Genomic DNA, 18,904 nt, shown 5'->3' on the forward strand with positions numbered 1-18,904 from the left:
AGATTTGTCAAATCATCATTACAGTATACACCTATAAATAATATAATGTTATATGTCAATTATATATAAAAAAATAGAGCCAAATATCATCAAATGGTTTTGGGGTTTTTTTTTGCTACAACTTTAATTTTTTTCCTTAAGGTTTTATTTATTTATTTCTCAAAGAGAGAGTGTACAAGCAGGGGGAGAGGCAGGCAGAGGGAGAAGCAGGCTCCCTGTTGAGCAAGGAGCCTGATGCAGAACTCGATCCCAGGACCCTGGGATCATGATCTGAGCTGAAGGTAGACACTTGACCAACCAAGCCACTCAGGCGTTCCTACAATTTTAATTCTTTAGGAGCTTATTAGGCCTAGGATTGTGTTGTCTTTATTTTCTATATTAGCATTTGTTTTGTTTCGTTTTATAGCTTATTTGTAGGTTTATTTATTTTGGGGCTTTTTTTTAATATATAGAAACTATTTTATTTTTTGTTTGTGGGAACTTTAAAGATTTTCTCTCAGCAGTTTGCAAATTGAACAGTATTGTTAACCATAGTCACCATGCTGTGTAGTACATTCTGAGAACTTACTGTTTTATAATTGGAAGTTTATACTCTTTGACCACTTTGATCCATTTCACATACTCCTCTCCCTGCCCGGGTAACCAACCATCTGTTCTCTATTTGTCTGAGTTCAATTGTTTAGATTCCATGTATAAGTGAGAGCATATAATATTTCTCTTTCTCTGACATACTGCATTTTGCCTGATGCCCTGAAGCTTCATCCATGTTGTTAGAAATGGAAGGAATTCCTTCTTTTTTTAATGGGTTAATAGTAGTCCATTCTGTATATGCACCGTGACTTCTTTACCCATTCATCCATTAGTGGACGTTTAGGTTAACTCCTGTCTTAGCCTCCATAAATAATGCTGCAATGAATATGGGAGTATGGATATTCTTTTCAATAGTGATTTTGTTTCCTTTGGGTGTGTACTCTGAAGCAGAATTCCTGGATCATATGGTAGTTCTGTTTTTAACTTTTTGAGGAAGCTTCATACTGTTTTCCATTTCTACCAACAGTGTATAAGAATTCTCTTTTCTATACATCCCCACCATACTTATTTCTCTTTCTCTCTCTCTGTCTCTCTTTTTTTTTTTTTTTTTTTTTTTTTTTTGGTCAAACTATTCCAAAAAATAGAGAAGGAAGGAAAACTTCCAAATTCATTCTATGAGGCTAGCATTACCCTGATACCAAAACCAGATAAAGACTCCATGAAGAAAGAGAACTACAGGCCAGTATCCCTGATGAACATGGATGCAAAAATTCTTAAAAAAAAAAACAAAACAAAAAAACACTAGCAAACCACACAACAGTGCATTAAAAAAAATCATTCACCCAGTCAAGTAGCATTTATTCCTGGTTTGCAGGGTGGTTCAGTATTCGCAAATCAATCAAAGTGATACACAACATTAACAAAAAGAGCCATATGATCATTTGAGTAGATGGAGAAAAAGCATTTGACAAAGTATAACATCCATTCATGAGTAAAAAGCCTTAACAAAGTAGATCTAGAGGGAGTATACCTCAGTGTAATAAAGGCTTACACAAAAATCCTACAGCTTATATTATCCTCAGTGAGGAAAAACAGCTTTTCCTCTTCGTACAGTCAGGAATAAGACATAGATGTCTACACTCACTGCAGTTATTTAACTTAGCACTGGAAGTAGTAGCTGTAGCAATCAGACAACAAAAAGAAAAAAGGCATCCAAATTGGTAAGAAAGAAGTCAGACTTTCACTATCTGCAGATTATGTTATAGTTTGCTTAGAAAACCTGAGACTCCACAAAAAAACTGCTAGAACTGATAATGAATTCAGTAAAGTCTCAAGGATACAAAATAAACTTTGAGAAATCTGTTGTATTTCTATACACCAATAATGAAGCAACGGAAAGAGAAATTAAGGAATCAGTCCTATTTATAGTTGTACCAACAACAGTTAAGATCCTTAAGAATGAACCCCTGACACAAAGAAATGGGAAGACCTCCCATACTTATGGATTGGAAGAGCAACTATTGTTAGAACATCTGTACTACCCAAAGCAATCTGTACATTTAATGCAGTGCCTATGAAAATACCACCAGCAGGGTCACCTGGGTGGCTCAGGTGGTTAAGTATCTGCTTTCAGCTCAAGTCATGATCCCAGGGTCATGGTATTGAGCCCTACAGGGGGCTCTCTGCTCAGCAGGGAGAGGGTCTGACTCTTCCTCTCCCTTCGCCCCTCCCCACCTTTGTGGTCTTTCTCTCTCAAATAAATAAAATACTAAAAAAAAAAAAAATACCACCAGCATTTTTTACAGAACTAGAACAAACAGTCCTAAAATTTGTATAGAATCATGGAAGATCGCAAATAGCCAAAGCAATCTTGAAACAAAAGCAAAGCTGGAGGCATCACAATTCTGGACTTCAAGTTTTATTACAAAGCTATAGTGATCAAAACAGTACGGTACTAGCACAAAAATAGAACAGAATAGAAATGGAGTAGAAATACTTCTAGCTTAGGAATTTATATCCTCTATGTGTATTTCCATATTTTATGCCTTCAGCATGAGATAATAACCTCAGAATTATTAAGGAAAGCCTTGAAGTTGAACTTCTGAGTTACTAGAACTGTAAAAAGTGCTGAATTCTTTTTTTTCCTCGCGGGGGAAAATAGCTCTTTCTGGAGGATTTTTTTGTTGCAAGTTTTAAAAAATTACATATTTTTATTTTTTTACTTTTCTTTCTCTTTTTTGTTCTTTTCTTATACCATACCTTTTCATTCTATGTTTTTTCTTCTTTTCTTACTGACACTTTCCCCCCCTTTAGGATCCTGAAATAGTATTAAGCCACCCATTTAGACCAGTAAGTGATGTGACAGAGTAGTGCCATAAAGTCCTGGTTGGTATTTTTTCTGTATTTTGTATGAGTGGTTTTTTTACTACTCTGTAGAAAATGAAGGCACTTTGATCTTTTCTCTCCCTTCCTCAATTAGGAACTCTAGATTTTTCAAAAAATGACTCCTTTCCAAAGAATATTGGGATGAATACAAAGTGGGAAAGTTTCTATGAGATCACAATTTCCTCCCAGGCTTGGAAGTGTTTCATTTCTGCTGCTTTTGCCTTGTTTTATTCTTAAATGAGTTCATTCATTCATTAGGGCTGCCTCTCTTTCCTCTAGATTTACTCTGTTGTGGCTTTTAACCATACCAGTTTAGGTTAGACTTTTGCTGACACATTAAAATACATGTCTGCCAGTGGAATCATTTTTAAAGGCCACTGTTAGTAACTGGATTTTCCTAACCGATTAAACCTGAAACAAAAGATGTTGGTAAAGGTTTTGGTCTTAGAAGTACAGCTTTTGCTTTGACAAAGCATTTAGCCCAATTTATGGGAACATTTCTCTTTTACTTAAGGTATTTTGCATCAGTGCTTTCTGAAGTATTTCCTAGCAATATATATGTACCCCTTTAATATATTTTTTAAAGATTTTATTTATTTATTTGATAGAGAGACAGCAAGAGAGGGAACACAAACGGGGAGTGGGAAAGGGAGAAGCTGGCTTCCTGCAGAGCAGGGTAGTCATACATGTATGAATATGAATATTTCATTAATACATAAGCATGATTCATACATGCTTTGTAAAGCAGTATATAGGAAAAGGGAAGGGGGAAGTAAGGGTCAAGTGGGAATTAGAGCTCAGCATTGACATTGGTTATAGTAACATCAACAGTGAATCTCTGGCAATGCCTTTTTGAGGGAGATTGGAAAGATTATCTTGGAGAGATCAATAACAGATGAATAGTAGTCTAATGGCTTGTCTGAATATCTCACTTAGACTTAAAAAAACCCGTGTGTTGTCATATGATGATTTTTGGCCTGATATTCAGATATGTACAGTAGTACATCTAAACACAAATCCATTTGAAATCCATGATAATTATTTCTCAAGTTATTACTAATATTTTGTCTATGTAATATTTAAGCAGAGAAAAACTTCATAAATTAAAGATGAGCTATTAGATATTTGATAATTCTCTATTTAAATTGAAATACAGATGGTCCTTTGGGACATGGTTTGCCTGCTGCCACTATATATGTCTGATACTGAACACTTTTCTTTGAAGGCACATGAGGCAACACTGGAAGCCAGAGCCAGTCCAGAGATGAGTGACCGAATACAGCAGTTGGAGAGAGAGATTGCCAGGTATAAAGATGAATCTAGCAAGGCCCAGGCAGAAGTTGACCGCCTCTTGGAAATCTTGAAGGAAGTGGAAAATGAGAAGAATGACAAAGATAAGAAGATCGCAGAGTTGGAAAGGTAAGGATAGGCAAACTGAATGGTGTATTTACTATGTTAGAAAGGTTAAAGTATGGTTTTAAAACTATACTTCTGGGGACATACTTGTTCGGTATATCTGCCTCTTGGACTTTAGGTTCTTGTATTATTTTATTAACTTTTTATTCTGAGTCATTGTAAATTCATTGCTGCAACATCTGAAAGGCAACAACAAATGGGGATATATTAAGAAGTTGTGGACATCAGCATCATTGATTGGAAAGTAAGAAAGTATTCATCAGTGGAGAAGTTAAACTTTTCTATTAGCTAATCATGAGAGTGCAAGTAGCTACTTGCTTTTTAATTACTTTATTATCCACAGAGTAAATGAACCTCAAGTTCAGGGAGGTAATACTTTTTCATTGGCTTAGACTTTTTTTTATTGAGCCCGATGCTCCCTTTTGGCTGTGAATTTTTAGACTTTACACAGTTTGTATTGTGGAGAAGCCAGCTATTACATCAGTCCCTAGGTCAAATTTAGAAGAAGCGCCATTTTGAGGATAATTTCAGTGACTTGGATATGATTTTTATGGGTCTTGACTTTGAATTCTTCAAAATGAGCTGTGTTTACAGATCTAGCCCTACAGCTCTCTTGGAATCAATCCTTTTTCTTTCTTTCTTTCATAATTAGGGTGTTTTATACTAAAGATTAAGTAAATGCCTTTTGATCTCTTCTTTTACAGCATGTATTTAACATAAATTTATAAGTACATAGAAGTAGTTCTTCTAGTAGAATTTCATTAATCACCTCTATTCTTCTAGAGACAACAGTGGCAGAATGAAGTCATTAACCTATGGAGCTGAATCTTAGGAATATTTTGTTTTCATGTTCTTGAAGATTGGGAAATATGAAACGACTTTCATAAGTTGTTTATTAAGTCTAAAATTTTTGGGTGACTGGGAGATTTGATAATCCCCTGTGGGATTGACTTTTCTCTTATTCTGTTCCCAAGAAACTAAAACAATAAAGTCTAACCCTCATAATTTTTCTTCACTATACTGATTGCATACTCATGAGATTCCTCTTACTTTTGATATTAACTCTATTCATATTTTCTGGTTCTGGATAAGACGAATGGATAGACTCTTTAGATCAGAATTAAAAATTATCCATCTTAAAATGAGATTATTGAATTTTTGTATGCCCCTTTTCATGTTTGTATTGCAGTTTGTCCCCCAGCACACACACACTACATACTCACAAGAACACATGCCTCTCTGTTTTTGTGTTGGCCTGAAATCAGCAGTGCTGCACAGGTTTTAAAATGTAATAGTTTTGATGGATTAGTGACTTCCCACCAAATATTTTAATATTTCAGAAGAGAAATTCTTTGATCACATTTCATTTTTTGGTTTGTTTTCTTGTATTAGAAATCTACATTGAAATTACTGTTTGTTATTCCAGGCAGCTTTCTTGAAAAACTTCTTGATTCATTTTTGGACCTAATACTGATTTTTGGAGTTGGGTGTGACTTGAAAGACAGTAAGAAATAGGATTAAATCTATATTTTATACCCAAAGCACACAAATTGCTTTTATTAACCACTGTATTTCTTACATTTTGAGAAAGTTGTAAATGATCTACTCTTTCCACAGAATATAACTTAAAAGGTTGAAAAGCACTGCACAGTTTTAGCTTCTGGCAGCATTGTAATTTTGTTTTAGGATTTGACACAAAGTTTCTTGGCTACCAAAAAAGGGAAAGTTTTTAAAACTCAGATTTGCTCCTGGGTTCATAATTTGTTGCTCAACTATATAGTTTAAGATCTGAATGATAGAGACAGTTAGGGTTATATTATGCCTCTTGTTCCCCTGTTTAGTACTGAGGTGCATGTGTGTGGCTGCCATGTTTCTTACTAACCATTTGCTTCTTGTGTTGCCATTCCACTATTTCCTAATGTGTGGGTGTCTGTCTCCCCATAATTTATCATTTGAATTTCTTCACCTTTCTTTTAATTTGTATTGTCATGGTCCTAATCCATTGGGGTTTTGGTCTCTGTGTGTCTCCCCTCTCGGCCATGCTGTTTCTCAGAAAGCCATTCTCCCGCAGTTTGTATCTTCCACGCCAGGTTTCTGTCCCTGCACCGTCAGGGGGGTTTGTTTGGGACTTCCTGGGAAAGTGAGTGTTATGTAAGGCTACAGTACTGTACTAGACTGAATTGCTCCTGCTGCTCCTGCTACTGCTGAGGCTTGCTGGGAATTTTGCTTGATCAGAATTAAAGAACAGCCAGTTTGTGTCAAATTGAACTGTAATTCTTGGGTACTTGTTTTGTGGAAAAAGTATGAGTTCTCTCTGGTAAGGTTCTGGTATTGTCTATTATGATTGTCGTTATCTTTGATTGTCGTCTTGATTATGATTGTCATTAGACGATTCCAGCTTCGTCTAATGCTAGAATGCCCTTTAAGTAATGTCCCTTTACTAGGGTGATGGTAGTGCCACACCATAATTCAGGATGTAGAATTCATTCCCTAGGGTGTTCAGCAACCTTCTAAATGAAATAACAAAACAAAACAAACAAAAAACCATAATTGAACTAGAGAAAATTCTTAGTAAATTTTGCACATTTCCTAGTATTTCTTACATAAGGATCTTCAAGATTAAAGAACTCACAAAGAATCCCCAGACCCTATTCTTTGTGATCTAGATAAAAAATGATTAGTCCCTTACATTGCCCTTGTAGAACAAGAGTAGCTGCTGTTAGAAGATGACTCAGTGTTGTACCACTCTGCAGTTTTTAGATTATTTATTTATTTATTCATTTGACACAGAGAAATCACAAGTAGGCAGAGAGGCAGGCAGAGAGAGGGGGTAGGGGAAGCAGGCTCCCCGCCAAGCAGAGAGCCTGATCCAGCAGGGCTTGATCCCAGGACCCTGAGATCATGACCTGAGCCAAAGGCAGTGGCTTAACTCACTGAGCCTCGCAGGTGCCCCAACTCTGCAGTTTTTAAAAGGATTTATATATATATCTGTACATATATATATAAATATCTGCACATATAAAGTATTTTCCCAACTAAATATAAGAAGTATTACTTCTAAATTCATGTTTTATACTGTGGTGTGATTAAGTTGGGAGTGCAGCCAGAGAGGCAGAAGTAGTAGAAAATACACATATTATATATAATGTCTGGAAATTTATTACAAGGAGTTGTCTTGCATGATTGTGAGAGACTGTCAAAGGAAGTCTGAAATCTGAGGGACTAGCTAACGGAAAGAGAAGGTCATCAGCAGGATAGAAATCCCATGGGCATGGGCAAAAATTCTGCCAAGTCCACAGGCAGAATTTTTTTTTCTCTCCTGGGGAAACCTCAGCCTTGCTTTTAGAGGCCTTCCAAAGGATTCAGTTATACCCACTCTGATTATCTGGGATAATCTCCTTTACTTAAAGGGATTAGAGGATTTAATTGTATCTGCAAAATACCTTCATAGCAACATCTAAATTAGTGTTCAGTTAAGTATCTAGGGACTTTAGCCCAGCCAAGTTGACATTTTAAGAAGTAATCACCTGGTGATTTTGGATAGTCTTAATAAATCAATTTAAGGAAGAATAAAAACAAAAATAAACAAACCCTGGAGCTTTACCTGTCCTTATATAAGTAGATCAATTTAGATTAGCCTCAGGAACCCTGAATGTAATTAAGAATTTTGCTTCTAAAATGATCATAGTAGAGTTTCTATTTAGATTTATTTTAGAGACGTTGATCTTTGGCATAATGTTTAAAATATTGAGAGAAGAGGAATGTAGGCTGATAGAATTCTGATTTAGTATCTTTTTAGACTTCTGCAATAATGGTTTAAAACATTTTTTAATTAAAGAAATTGTTTTTACTGAGGTATAATTGGCATATGACATTATATTAATTTTAGTATACAACATAATGATTCAGTATTTGTGTAGATTGCAAAATAATCACCACAATAACTACAGTGAACAACGTCGTCTATCTTTTTGTAAAAGCCAGTTTTACTGACTTCCCTGAGGTAGTAATTTCTCTTTTCTTATTTGTGCTGTTCTTACAGTGTCTGTCATGTTCTGCTCTGTGACTCTATGTTATTGAGGGCCTAATCAGTATATAGTTTGATACAAAAAGAGCTCCTTTCTTGTTTCACTGTCTAATCATCCCACATTTCTTTCATTTTTATCTATCACTGTGTATTCAGAACTTTCATCAATTAAATAGATGATTTTAGTCTATTATACACTTATTAGTGATACTGCAAATATTATTTTTTACTCATTTCTTCTATATGTTTGTAATGTGTTTACAGTTGTGCCTATACTTTTCCTTCTGTAATAGTAAAAGTAAATTCGTATCTATAAAGTATCTTTATATAATTTAAATAATCCTGTGGGATTATTTTTCTATCTGTAGGTTAGATAGAGGTGTAGATAACTTCCTACCTCTTTTGTCACAATGAAATACCAATTGTAACTTTTATTTTTACATTCTAACATCTCTGAATCTGGGATATGTGTGCAAATAATGGCACCACATAGTTTAATTAGTATTTTTTTTCATCTTAGTGATACATAAAGTAATGGTACATCTTCTGTCCTTGGTGAATTGATTTTGAAGATGCATGCAAAGAGAGTGAATTAAAATTGCTTCAGAGAATGTGGAAGTGGAAGAAAGTATTTCTAGATTAACTTTGTTTTCTGATGTACCCCATTTTAAATGTGTGTGTAGCCAAATGTATATATTTACTATTATAATTAGATACTTGATTATCTTACCTACTTCCTGTTTATTTATTTATATAGGTTGACCTGAAATTTTTGACCTTTGTATTGGGAAAATGAACTTTATGTTTGTGATTGCTTCATATTGGTTTCACAGTATATTTAGCCATCTAGACAGTATAACCTGAAAATGTAAACCTATATATTTAGTCTTCATGCTTACAAATTTTTTTCGTAAAGAAATGCCAAATTGATACTCAGCTTAAAGTCTTCCGATATCTTCTGTCTAAAAATTTAATTAAACTGTATATAGCTTTGGCATAAACTTGTATACAATTATGAGGAAAATATATCCTTAGAGAAGAATTTCCTTTCTTTTAAATTCATGATTATGTATCTTTGACCCATGAAGTTCAGTGTCAGAAAATGTGGTCTTCGTGTAGTTTGAGTAGAAGAGAAGTGATTGCTGCTGCAGGGGTTGTGTGTTCTTGCTTGAGGGACAATTGACTGTGTTTTTTTTTTTTTAAAAAAAAAAAGGAAAGAAATATACTAAGAATATGATAACTGAAGATGACTGGTTCTTTATCTGATCCTGCTTGCTTCAGCTTGCTTTCTGAGGAAACTGCTTGTTCTTTCTTCTTCTTCCTTGATGAATTTCACTGATTTTATTTAAGAGAAGAATAAATCACACAGCTTTGCATAGTCAATTCTGTTAGATCATTTTTCCAAAATTTCTTGTGGGCACAGCACCTTGTAATTTGTTAGTACAGTCTTTATAGGAATTTTTGTTTAGTGGTTACCTAAAGTTTTTACATGAAGGGGCAAACATTAGAATTCTATGGAATTATTCTATATGCATATTTTTTTTCCATATCAATTTCCCAAGAGTTATAGGTTGATGCCAAAGTGAAATATGACTCATGAACAATGAAATAGATTGTTGGTAGGAGTAAGCTTAATTTTTTTCCTGGTGGATGTACCCAGGTCTTATTTAAAGCCTTGTAACCATGGGAAATTTCAGTGTCATTGTTGATCTAAAATTATTCTGATTTATTGTGTCATAACCAACAAAGATAGAAAAGATACTTGAGAACAGTCATTTAGAGATTGGCCTATTTTTGGATTTGAACATTGTCTGCATTCTTTACTGTGTTAAATATGCCAAAGATGCATGGATTCATTTTATACATTCCCTTTAGGAATCTGTAAGCATCACAGAACATATAAAATATGCCCAGGGAGATGTCAGCAGACCCACATTTTTATCCTGCATCTGCCACTTACACATTGTGTGATTGTGAGGAAGTAATTTTTATTCTCTGTTTTTCATTTCTCTTTATCTTATAGAATTGGAATAATAAATTTTGTCATCCTTACCTTTCATTATTTTCACAATGACTTTTAAAAACCCTGGTTTTAAATACTGAAAATTTAGAAAACATTAAAGTACAAATTGAAATGGTGCTTGCATTCAAGAAATAAACCTTTTGTTTTGGATTCTGAAAGTAAAATTTAGATCCTAAAGACGATCTGCATGGTGCTAGCCACTAGAAGTCTAAGTATTTGGAGGATAATACTAACTTCAGTGAAATTGATTAATTTTTAAAAGGGAAAAACTGCCTGTTGTTATAAAAAGCAATAATGAACTACCGGGGCTTCATGCTGTGTAGGAATATTGAGCATGGCAATTTTGCATCTCTAAGTGCTGAGCACCATTAGAAATGGGGTCATGTTTATAGAGCTGTATATTCTTGTTCATTATTGCTTTTAGATTGCACCATTTCAGGTAGATTTTGGTAGATTTGGAATGAGAAAAAAATTAGGCTCTAATTAGGAAAAAGTTACTGTTTTCACATTTGGGATCATTATTTCAAGTTCTTCCTCATCATTTAGAATTCTGTGTTCCACAGAATGATTGAATCTCTTGATGTTTTTCTTTTTCTGCTTTTGTTGTGGATAAGTTGGATCCCAGAAATGGAGTTGGGGGTGTGTAAAGTAGTCAGTTATAAGGTGGGTATGTATAAAATTAAGATGATTGAAGTTGTGAAATCACAGTTAACTACTTAAATGAGAAGGGGGAAGTGTTGACCTTCTCTCTTTTTCCTTTGTGTTTAATAAATTGTTTCTTCCCCCTGCTTCAAGAAATGGTAAATTTTAAACAAAAGTTTTCATTGAAACTTATATTAAGATACAATGGTGTAATCTAATATGAAAAAACACATGCTGAGAGTTGAAAATCTGAAATTACTAATTTTTAGTGCCTGTGCAGAATCTGTTACTCCCTTACCTTCTCTAATCCTGTGCTTTTATGTTTTGTCTGTGTCTATGAATAACATTATTTCTTGAATATTGTCCTTATTAATTCTTTCTAACTTTCTCTTTCACATTTCCTTCCTGGATTTGCTGTTTTCTTCAGTCTCACCTCAAGGTCAGTATGCTTGTACTAAAACAAAGATTAAGAGCATGGCATACTAACATTGTCTTGAGCTTTATTTAATGAGGAACTGAAACGATAGCACTTACCCCAAGAAAGATATGTCTAGAAATCTTGTTAGGAGTGCATAAAATGTCAGAAGTTCTAGGTTTATCAGAAGAGTGGATTCAAAGTTATGTGCTTCCAAAGACAAAGTAGTCAGAAAGCAAGAATCAGACTGAGCAGGTTTTGACTGAGAGCGAAATAAAGATGAAAGGAGTCACCAGGGGAATGAGAAGAAAAAATGTTTTGATTTAAATTTCATCAAAGACATAGAAAATGCAGCATGAATGTTGGAGGGAAAATTGCTATAGTCTGTGGATTTTTAGAAGAATCTTAAAATTATTTTACATACACAATCCTTTACACCCTTGAAATTTTGGTTTTGTTTTGTGATTCTGCTGAATGGTAGAACAAGAGATAATCAAAACAGCCGGTGCCACTTCGATTTATAAGTGCCAGAGGCACTACAGTAGAATCTTTATATAGTTCATTTCAGTTGCTCATCCCAGCCAGTATGTAGAGAGATTTATCATTTCCCCTGTTCAGGTGGATAGCATAAATTCTGAGCCCATTAAGTAATTTGTCCATCTTTATTAGGAACAGAATCTAACAGTGTACAATTGGAAACCTGAATTTTTAAAAAATATTTTATTTATTTGACAGACGGAGATCACAAGTAGGCAGAGAAGCAGGCAGAAAGAGAGGAGGAAGCAGGCTCCCCACTGAGCAGAGAGCCCAGTGTGGGGCTCGATCCCAGGAATCCTGACCTGAGCCGAAGGCAGAGGCTTTAACCTGCTGAGCTACCCAGGCGCCCCCTAAATTTTTTTTTAAAGAGTGAGGGGGAAGGACAAAGGGAGAGAGAGAGAGCATCCCAAGGAGGTTCCACACCCAGTGTGGAGCCTCGTGGGTTTTGATCTCACTACCCTGAGATCATGACCTGAGTCAAAATCAAGTCAGACACTTACCAGACTTAGCCATCCAGGCACCCCAGAAACCTGAATTTTAGAAGTTATCTCTTTTGCATGTGAGCATGGAAATGTAAATGAAGGCATGAGAATTTCTGATGTGGTTCCAAAAATTGATATGGTTAACACCATATGCACTTTACCTGGCTGCCGTTTTCTAATCGTAATGGCATCATGTAAATTACTGTTTGTAAAAGCAGTTGTCTTCTTTGAGTCTCACAGGTAGTGTATGGGTTACACAGAACAGATTATCATTCTGATGAGCAAGAAAGATTAGGGAACATGATTTCTCCAGGGTCAACCAACTAGTAAGTGGTGGAATTAGATTTGAAGCCAGAGCTTCTCATTTCAACCTCAGGACTTTATGTATTCTCTGTACTCTAATGTCAGAATTAGAGTATGAGCTATAGAGTCCCAGGTAGGTTGATTCTTCTTTGGTAGATTTTTATCTGTGGTGTTTTCATCTGTAAAATTGCGATAATTATCTAATTTAAAGAGTCGTTGTCAACACTGAATGAGTTCATATAAATAGAACAGCATCTGGTACAGGGTAAACAATCAATAGATAGAGCTATTATGATATTTCTTTTTGCCTTTTCATGGAGTCCTGTTGGATCTAGCATATGATAGTATGGTAGTATGGTGTGAAATATTTCAGGTTCTTTAAAGTACTATACTGTTCTTACTGATTCTTACCACAGTTAATAGAAAGTGCAAAGTAGAATCTCAGGGCAAAGTTGTATTTCTGTAGAAAATGTGAAAAGGAGACATATTCCTTCTGTAATGATATTTTTAGACTCCACTTAACCTTTTTAGGTGCTACATTTCTATTATGGGTAGATAAGATGTTGAGGCATTTTAGGAAAAAGGTTCTCTTTCCCATTTCTGCTCCCTGGTATTTCTTCTCATTGTTTAAATTGATGACCTAAATTATATTTCTGAAAAAGTCCCCTTACCTTTGACTTATTTAAGAATAAAGCAGCTTGGGGGCACCTTGGTGGCTCGTTGTTAAGCATTTGCCTTTCTGCTCAGGTCATGATCTCGGTGTCCTAGGATCCAGCCCTGCATCAGGGTTCCTGCATCAGGCTTCCTGCTCAGTAGGAAGCCTGCTTCTCGCTTTCCCACTCCCCCTAGTTGTGTTCCTGTGCGTGCTCGCGCTTTCTCTCTCTCCCTCTTTCTCTATCTCTCTCTCAAATATAAAAAGATAAATAAAATATTTTAAAAAAGTATAAAGCAATTTATGTGGGTTTGAAATACAGTAAAAAGCAAAATTAACCTGGGTCACCTGGGTGGCTCAGTGGGTTAAAGCCTCTGCCTTCGGCTCTGGACATGATCTCAGGGTCCTGGGATCGAGCCCTTTGTCGGGTTCTCTGCTCCGCGGGGAGCCTGCTTCATCCTCTCTCTCTGCCTCTCTGCCTACTTGTGATCTCTGCCTGTCAAATAAATAAAATCTTAAAAAAACAAAAAACAAAATTAGCCCTCCTTTCATACTTACACTGTTCGAGTTTTTGAAGAGGTGTCTTCATCCGATTTACACTGTTCCATTCCTTTTCTCTTAGCAGATAACTTCCCATCCTTTGCCCGGTAAATAGAGCTTTAGGGTATCCATAGTCCTGGGATAATGTTTTCACTCATGTTCCAGCTCTTTTCCAAGGCCAAATTTGCCTATCCTCTTTTATTCCTTCCCTCTTCTCAGTTTTAAAACCCTTGCTCCATAAGTGAAGTGTTCTTCTCCTTATTTCTATTCTCTTCCTTTCCACCGATTATCGCAAATGTAAAACATATACTAGTTTCCCCCATTCTTAAAAAGAAACAGAGGTAATCCTTCTCAGTATCTTTTCCTTGGCCTCAGTTCAGTACAGCTTCTTATTTTTACCTTTTTTTTTTCTACTGACTTGCACAGTTTCTGGAAGAAATCATTTTTGTTTCCTGCCTCCACTTTCCACACTTGTATTTCTTTTCCAAATGTAATCTGGACTCTTTTCTCACTGGGGTGCTAGATGGCTTCAGTGATAGGCTGTTGCCGAATTTGGTGACTTTGTTTGTGTTGGGCCTTTTGACCTTTCTGGTGTGTTAGATATTATTATCTCTTTTCTTTTAGAAGGCTGTCTTTTGTCATTTATGTGACATTGTTTTCTACTAGCTATCTTAACACCTCCTTGACCTCCTTCACTCTGTCTTGCTTTTCTTTCTTTTCTCCTCCTCTTCCCTCCTCCTCCTCCTTTTTCTCTTTCTCCTTCAAAGATTTTACATGTTTATTTGAGCGAGAGAGGGACACAGGGAGAAGACACTCCCCGCTGAGTAGGCTGAGCAGGGATGCTGCTGCAGGGTGGATCCCACGGTCCTGGGATCTTGACCTGAGCTGAAGGTAGACTCTTTTTTTTAAAAATTTTATTTTATTTTAAAGATTTTTTGTTTATTTATTTGACAGAGAGAGAGATAACAAGTAGGCACAGAGGCAGGCAGAGAGAGAGAGAGGGAGGAAGCAGGCTCCCTGCTGAGCAGGAGCCCGATGTGGGGCTTGATCCCAGGACCCTGGGATCATGACCCACGCCGAAGGCAGAGACTTTAACCCACTGAGCCACCCAGGCGCCCTGAAGGTAGACTCTTAACCAATTGAGCCACCCAGGCACCCCTGCTTTTCTCCCTTTTATATGTTCCTTAACCCTTGGGCTTTCTCATAATCCTTGTAAAAAAAATTCATTTTTGTTTACATTATTGGTTACCTGCCTTATTACTACCAAAGTCTCAGTTTTATTTATTTTGTTTTGTTGAAGTTTTTATGGAACTTCTATTTCAAACCGTACTTACTACAGAACAAATCCTACATTGTTTGCAATAAAAGTAGCAAGCACAAATACTGCATTTAAACAGTGTTATTCCCATTATCTACTGTAAATGTTTTCTCCACATACTTTAGTAAAGCAGTGTGGGTACCACTTAAGTAATTCCAAGTGTTGGTACAGTTTGAACACAGTTCACCTTTAGTAACAAAATACCATGAAGGCTTGTGTTTGGAGAACTTTGATCTCTAACTTAAACATGAAGTGGACATATTTTTACGGGGAGGTTTTAGCACTTTTGCCTTTTGTATGACAGGTTTTGATCTAAATACCTCTAAACAAAACCTGCCCCAGAAGAATTTGTCTTTGGAAGTCATTGTTGTATGCATAATTCTCTGAGTTACAAATTGTGCTAATTATCATACTGTTAGTTTTTTGTAGTTTTTACTCTAGTAATAAATGCCATTAAGCTGTACTTACTTCTTTTTTTTTTTTTTTAAAGATTTTATTTATTTATTTGACAGATCACAAGTAGGCAGAGAGGCAGGCAGAGAGAGAGAGAGGAGGAAGCAGGCTCCCCGCTGAGCAGAGAGCCCGATGCGGGACTCGATCCCAGGACCCTGAGATCATGACCTGAGCCGAAGGCAGTGGCTTAACCCACTGAGCCACCCAGGCGCCCCAAGCTGTACTTACTTCTAAATAAGTTTATTTTCCAAGGAATACAAAATAAAACAGGTTTTGTTTCTCCATTGGCAAAGATCGTTTTGGTTGTGGTGTGTAAAAAAAAAAGTCTTTCATAGCTTCAGGTTGGAATTTATGCAGTATTTTTTTCTGTACAGAAGCATTTCACTTGGTTTTGCCAAGTCCAATTGAGCAGGTCCTTAAGAGAGTATTAATAGTTTAAGATTGGATTGGATAATTTGTATAACTTCATTATGGGACCTTGGGCAAAATACTTAACTCTTAAGTGTTTGTTTTAACCACCTGTTTTGTGTTAATAGTGACACTTAAGCGTAGTGTTTGTTTTTTAAGCATTTCTGGTTTGGACAGATTTGTTTGTTTTCTCTTCTCCTCTGTTCTCTCTGTTTTCCTCTGTCCCTGTTTCCATTAGTACAAAGCAGAGAAATTTTTATTTAGAGTGATGAGTCAGGAGCTATTTCTCTGATTGCCCATCTTAAGAGTTTTTTTTTTTCATTATTGTCTGGTACTAAGCTCTAAGACCTCATAAGGTGACATTTACAAAAAGAGGTGTAACTATATATTCAAGGCTTCATTCTTTTTTGTTTTTAGCTGAACTGTTCAGGATTTTGTAGGCCCCAAAGCATTTCTGACCTTGTTTTATCTGTTTACAAGGAGTTTGATTCATAGACAAGAGTTTTTAAATCTAGGAGAATGACCTGTTTTTAGTTGCATTTTTTTTGTTCCTACCTGTCATTCTATTGGCTTTCTTAAACAGCATTATTTTTCAAGAATGTATCTCCTTATTTTTTTTCCTTTCAAGCAATACTATTGCCTAGTCTTTTTTTAATGGGTTACGCAAGCATAGTGTAGCCACACCTCCATTAACTAACTTCTCCTGAAATATAGTGTTATTATTTTGAATAATTCATTGGTAGAAAAAAATGTATGAACACATACTTGTCCTGATCTACCTGACTGTTCTGCTGAAAAGTATTGAGTTTTGTGCCATCTTGCACTGAGAAGTGGTAAACGTAGTTTTTCTTAGTAGAGCTGTAGACAATTACGTGGCATTCTGTACATGAGCTAAAGATGGCAAATTCAATAGCGAAGGGAAGAAAGTCTAAATTTACCTTAGTTGAAATTTGAATTTGTATATGGTTGCCAGATTTAGCAAATACACATATGAGATACCAGTTAAATTTGTAAACAATGACTACTTTTTTAGTATTAATGTGTTGTAAATACCAGGACATACTTGTACTAAAACATTGTCACATATCTGAAATATAAATTTGAAAGGACTTTCAGTATTTTATCTGACAAACATCATTCCTCCCAATCTCATTCTTTATCTCATTTCATATCATAACAATTCTAGGAAATGGATGATATTTTCCTGTTTTACAGATGAGAGAATTGAGGTTCAGTGGAGTTAGTGGACTTACTTAGGGTTATTGCTACAATATGGCAGAGTCTTTAGTACAAATTTGGTTTTTCTGATTTCATGTTTACCACATACTTTAATTTTCCTGTTTCCTGTTTTGTATATCCTTGTGAGGTCCAGATGCAATCTGTAGATTATAATATGTTTTAAATATATATTTTTACTTCCTTGGAATATGGGGGTCAGAAGTTGGATTAATTGTGTTATCCTTTGGTGAGAATTGCCTCTCTTACCATTTCTAGCCTGCTGTATGAGATACTCCTTCAGTAGTGATGGGATTATTTCCGGGTGTTCCCTGATGATTCATACAATACTTACAACTTTGTTCAAGAAAAGCTCCACAATAACTTATATTTTAGATAGTGTGATTTGTTTGGTAAGGTTAATTTAGAACCTTGCTTCCTAAATTTAATAGCATACAAATTATATTGGAGTTTGTTAAAATGTTTTTCTGATGTGTGGGTTTGGATAGGGCTTGGGCTTTTTACGCTGATAACAGCTGTCAGACAGTGTCAATGTTTGCGGATGTTGCTTTGACTGGCAAGGCTTTAGAACACTGGCTATGAATGAGCAGTTTTGGAATTGATTTTTTTTTTAAAGATTATTTATTTATTTATTTGACAGAGAGAGAGAAATCAAAAGTAGGCAGAGGGGCAGGCAGAGAGAGAAGGGGAAGCAGGCTTCCTGCTGAGCAGAGAGCCCGATGTGGGACTCGATCCCAGGACCCTGAGATCATGACCTGAGCCGAAGGCAGAGGCTTTAACCCACTGAACCACCCAGGTGCCCCTTGAATTAGTTTTTATCTTTTTAAAAAAATTTTCACATTTAACCTTATCCCTGTTGATTTCTCTATATCAGCTCATATTTGAACTTACAGGAATCTATTCTTCATTGATTTCAAGGTAGTAATGCCACCTTTTGCCTCTGTTAAAGATCCTCTGGGGTGTTATACTGGCATGGGTACAGAGACAAGTGAAACTCTTCAGGATACTAGAGCAAAAACATTGTTTTCATTAGCACCTATTACCTGGTCATTTATATGTATAAAAACACATTGAGTAGTATAATGGAGTAACAGAATTGAGAATGGAGCAGGAGGAAAGGAATGGGTCACAAAACTTAAAGACAGTTGGCTGGCTTGGGTGCGGGTCACGGTTTTGCAGAAACCTTCCTTCCAACCTCCAGTTTCTATTTTCTGTATGACTTCGAGGTCTCAGAATTTGAGATTGTAGACTAGGAGATAAAGATGAGGAAATCAAGAGTCTAAATGGGCAGCTGTAAGGTGATTTGGTGGTCTTTGGTTGGAGTGTTTATGTTGGTCTTTGTCAGTGAAGATGATAAAAGAAAATGAAATGGAAGAACTTGACCTTTGTCATATACAGGAAGAAATGTATCTGCTTAAATTTTCTTCACTTATTTTTCTTTAGAGAGAATTATTTTGTTTCTGTTTTGCTTGGGATATTTACCCCCACTGGCCCTAAAAGACATTGTTAAGATGTTGTTGCTAGCTCTTTGGTCTA

General features: G+C 35.8%; 1 protein-coding gene across 15 annotated transcripts in view; it reads left to right on the forward strand.

Annotated features, from left to right (window-relative positions):
• The window catches only part of ERC1 (ELKS/RAB6-interacting/CAST family member 1), a 558,286-nt gene that overhangs the window by 194,222 nt on the left and 345,160 nt on the right, over nt 1-18,904 (forward strand). For 11 of the 15 annotated variants that reach the window (XR_006604246.1, XM_045071559.1, XM_045071558.1 and 8 more), the window contains 2 exons: nt 4,142-4,335; nt 11,452-11,463. Coding sequence is in view for 14 of the 15 variants with exons in the window: in XM_045071559.1 (XP_044927494.1) it covers nt 4,142-4,335; nt 11,452-11,463 (206 nt within the window). In the remaining variant the exon portion in view is untranslated. The remainder of the gene's footprint in view (nt 1-4,141; nt 4,336-11,451; nt 11,464-18,904) is intronic. The other 4 variants (XM_045071556.1, XM_045071550.1, XM_045071551.1 and 1 more) reach the window with 1 other exon arrangement.

The sequence above is a fragment of the Mustela putorius genome, unplaced genomic scaffold (genome assembly GCF_011764305.1).
Source record: "Mustela putorius furo isolate JIRA1106 unplaced genomic scaffold, ASM1176430v1.1 tig00003988_pilon_pilon_pilon, whole genome shotgun sequence".
Classification (NCBI taxonomy): domain Eukaryota; kingdom Metazoa; phylum Chordata; class Mammalia; order Carnivora; family Mustelidae; genus Mustela; species Mustela putorius.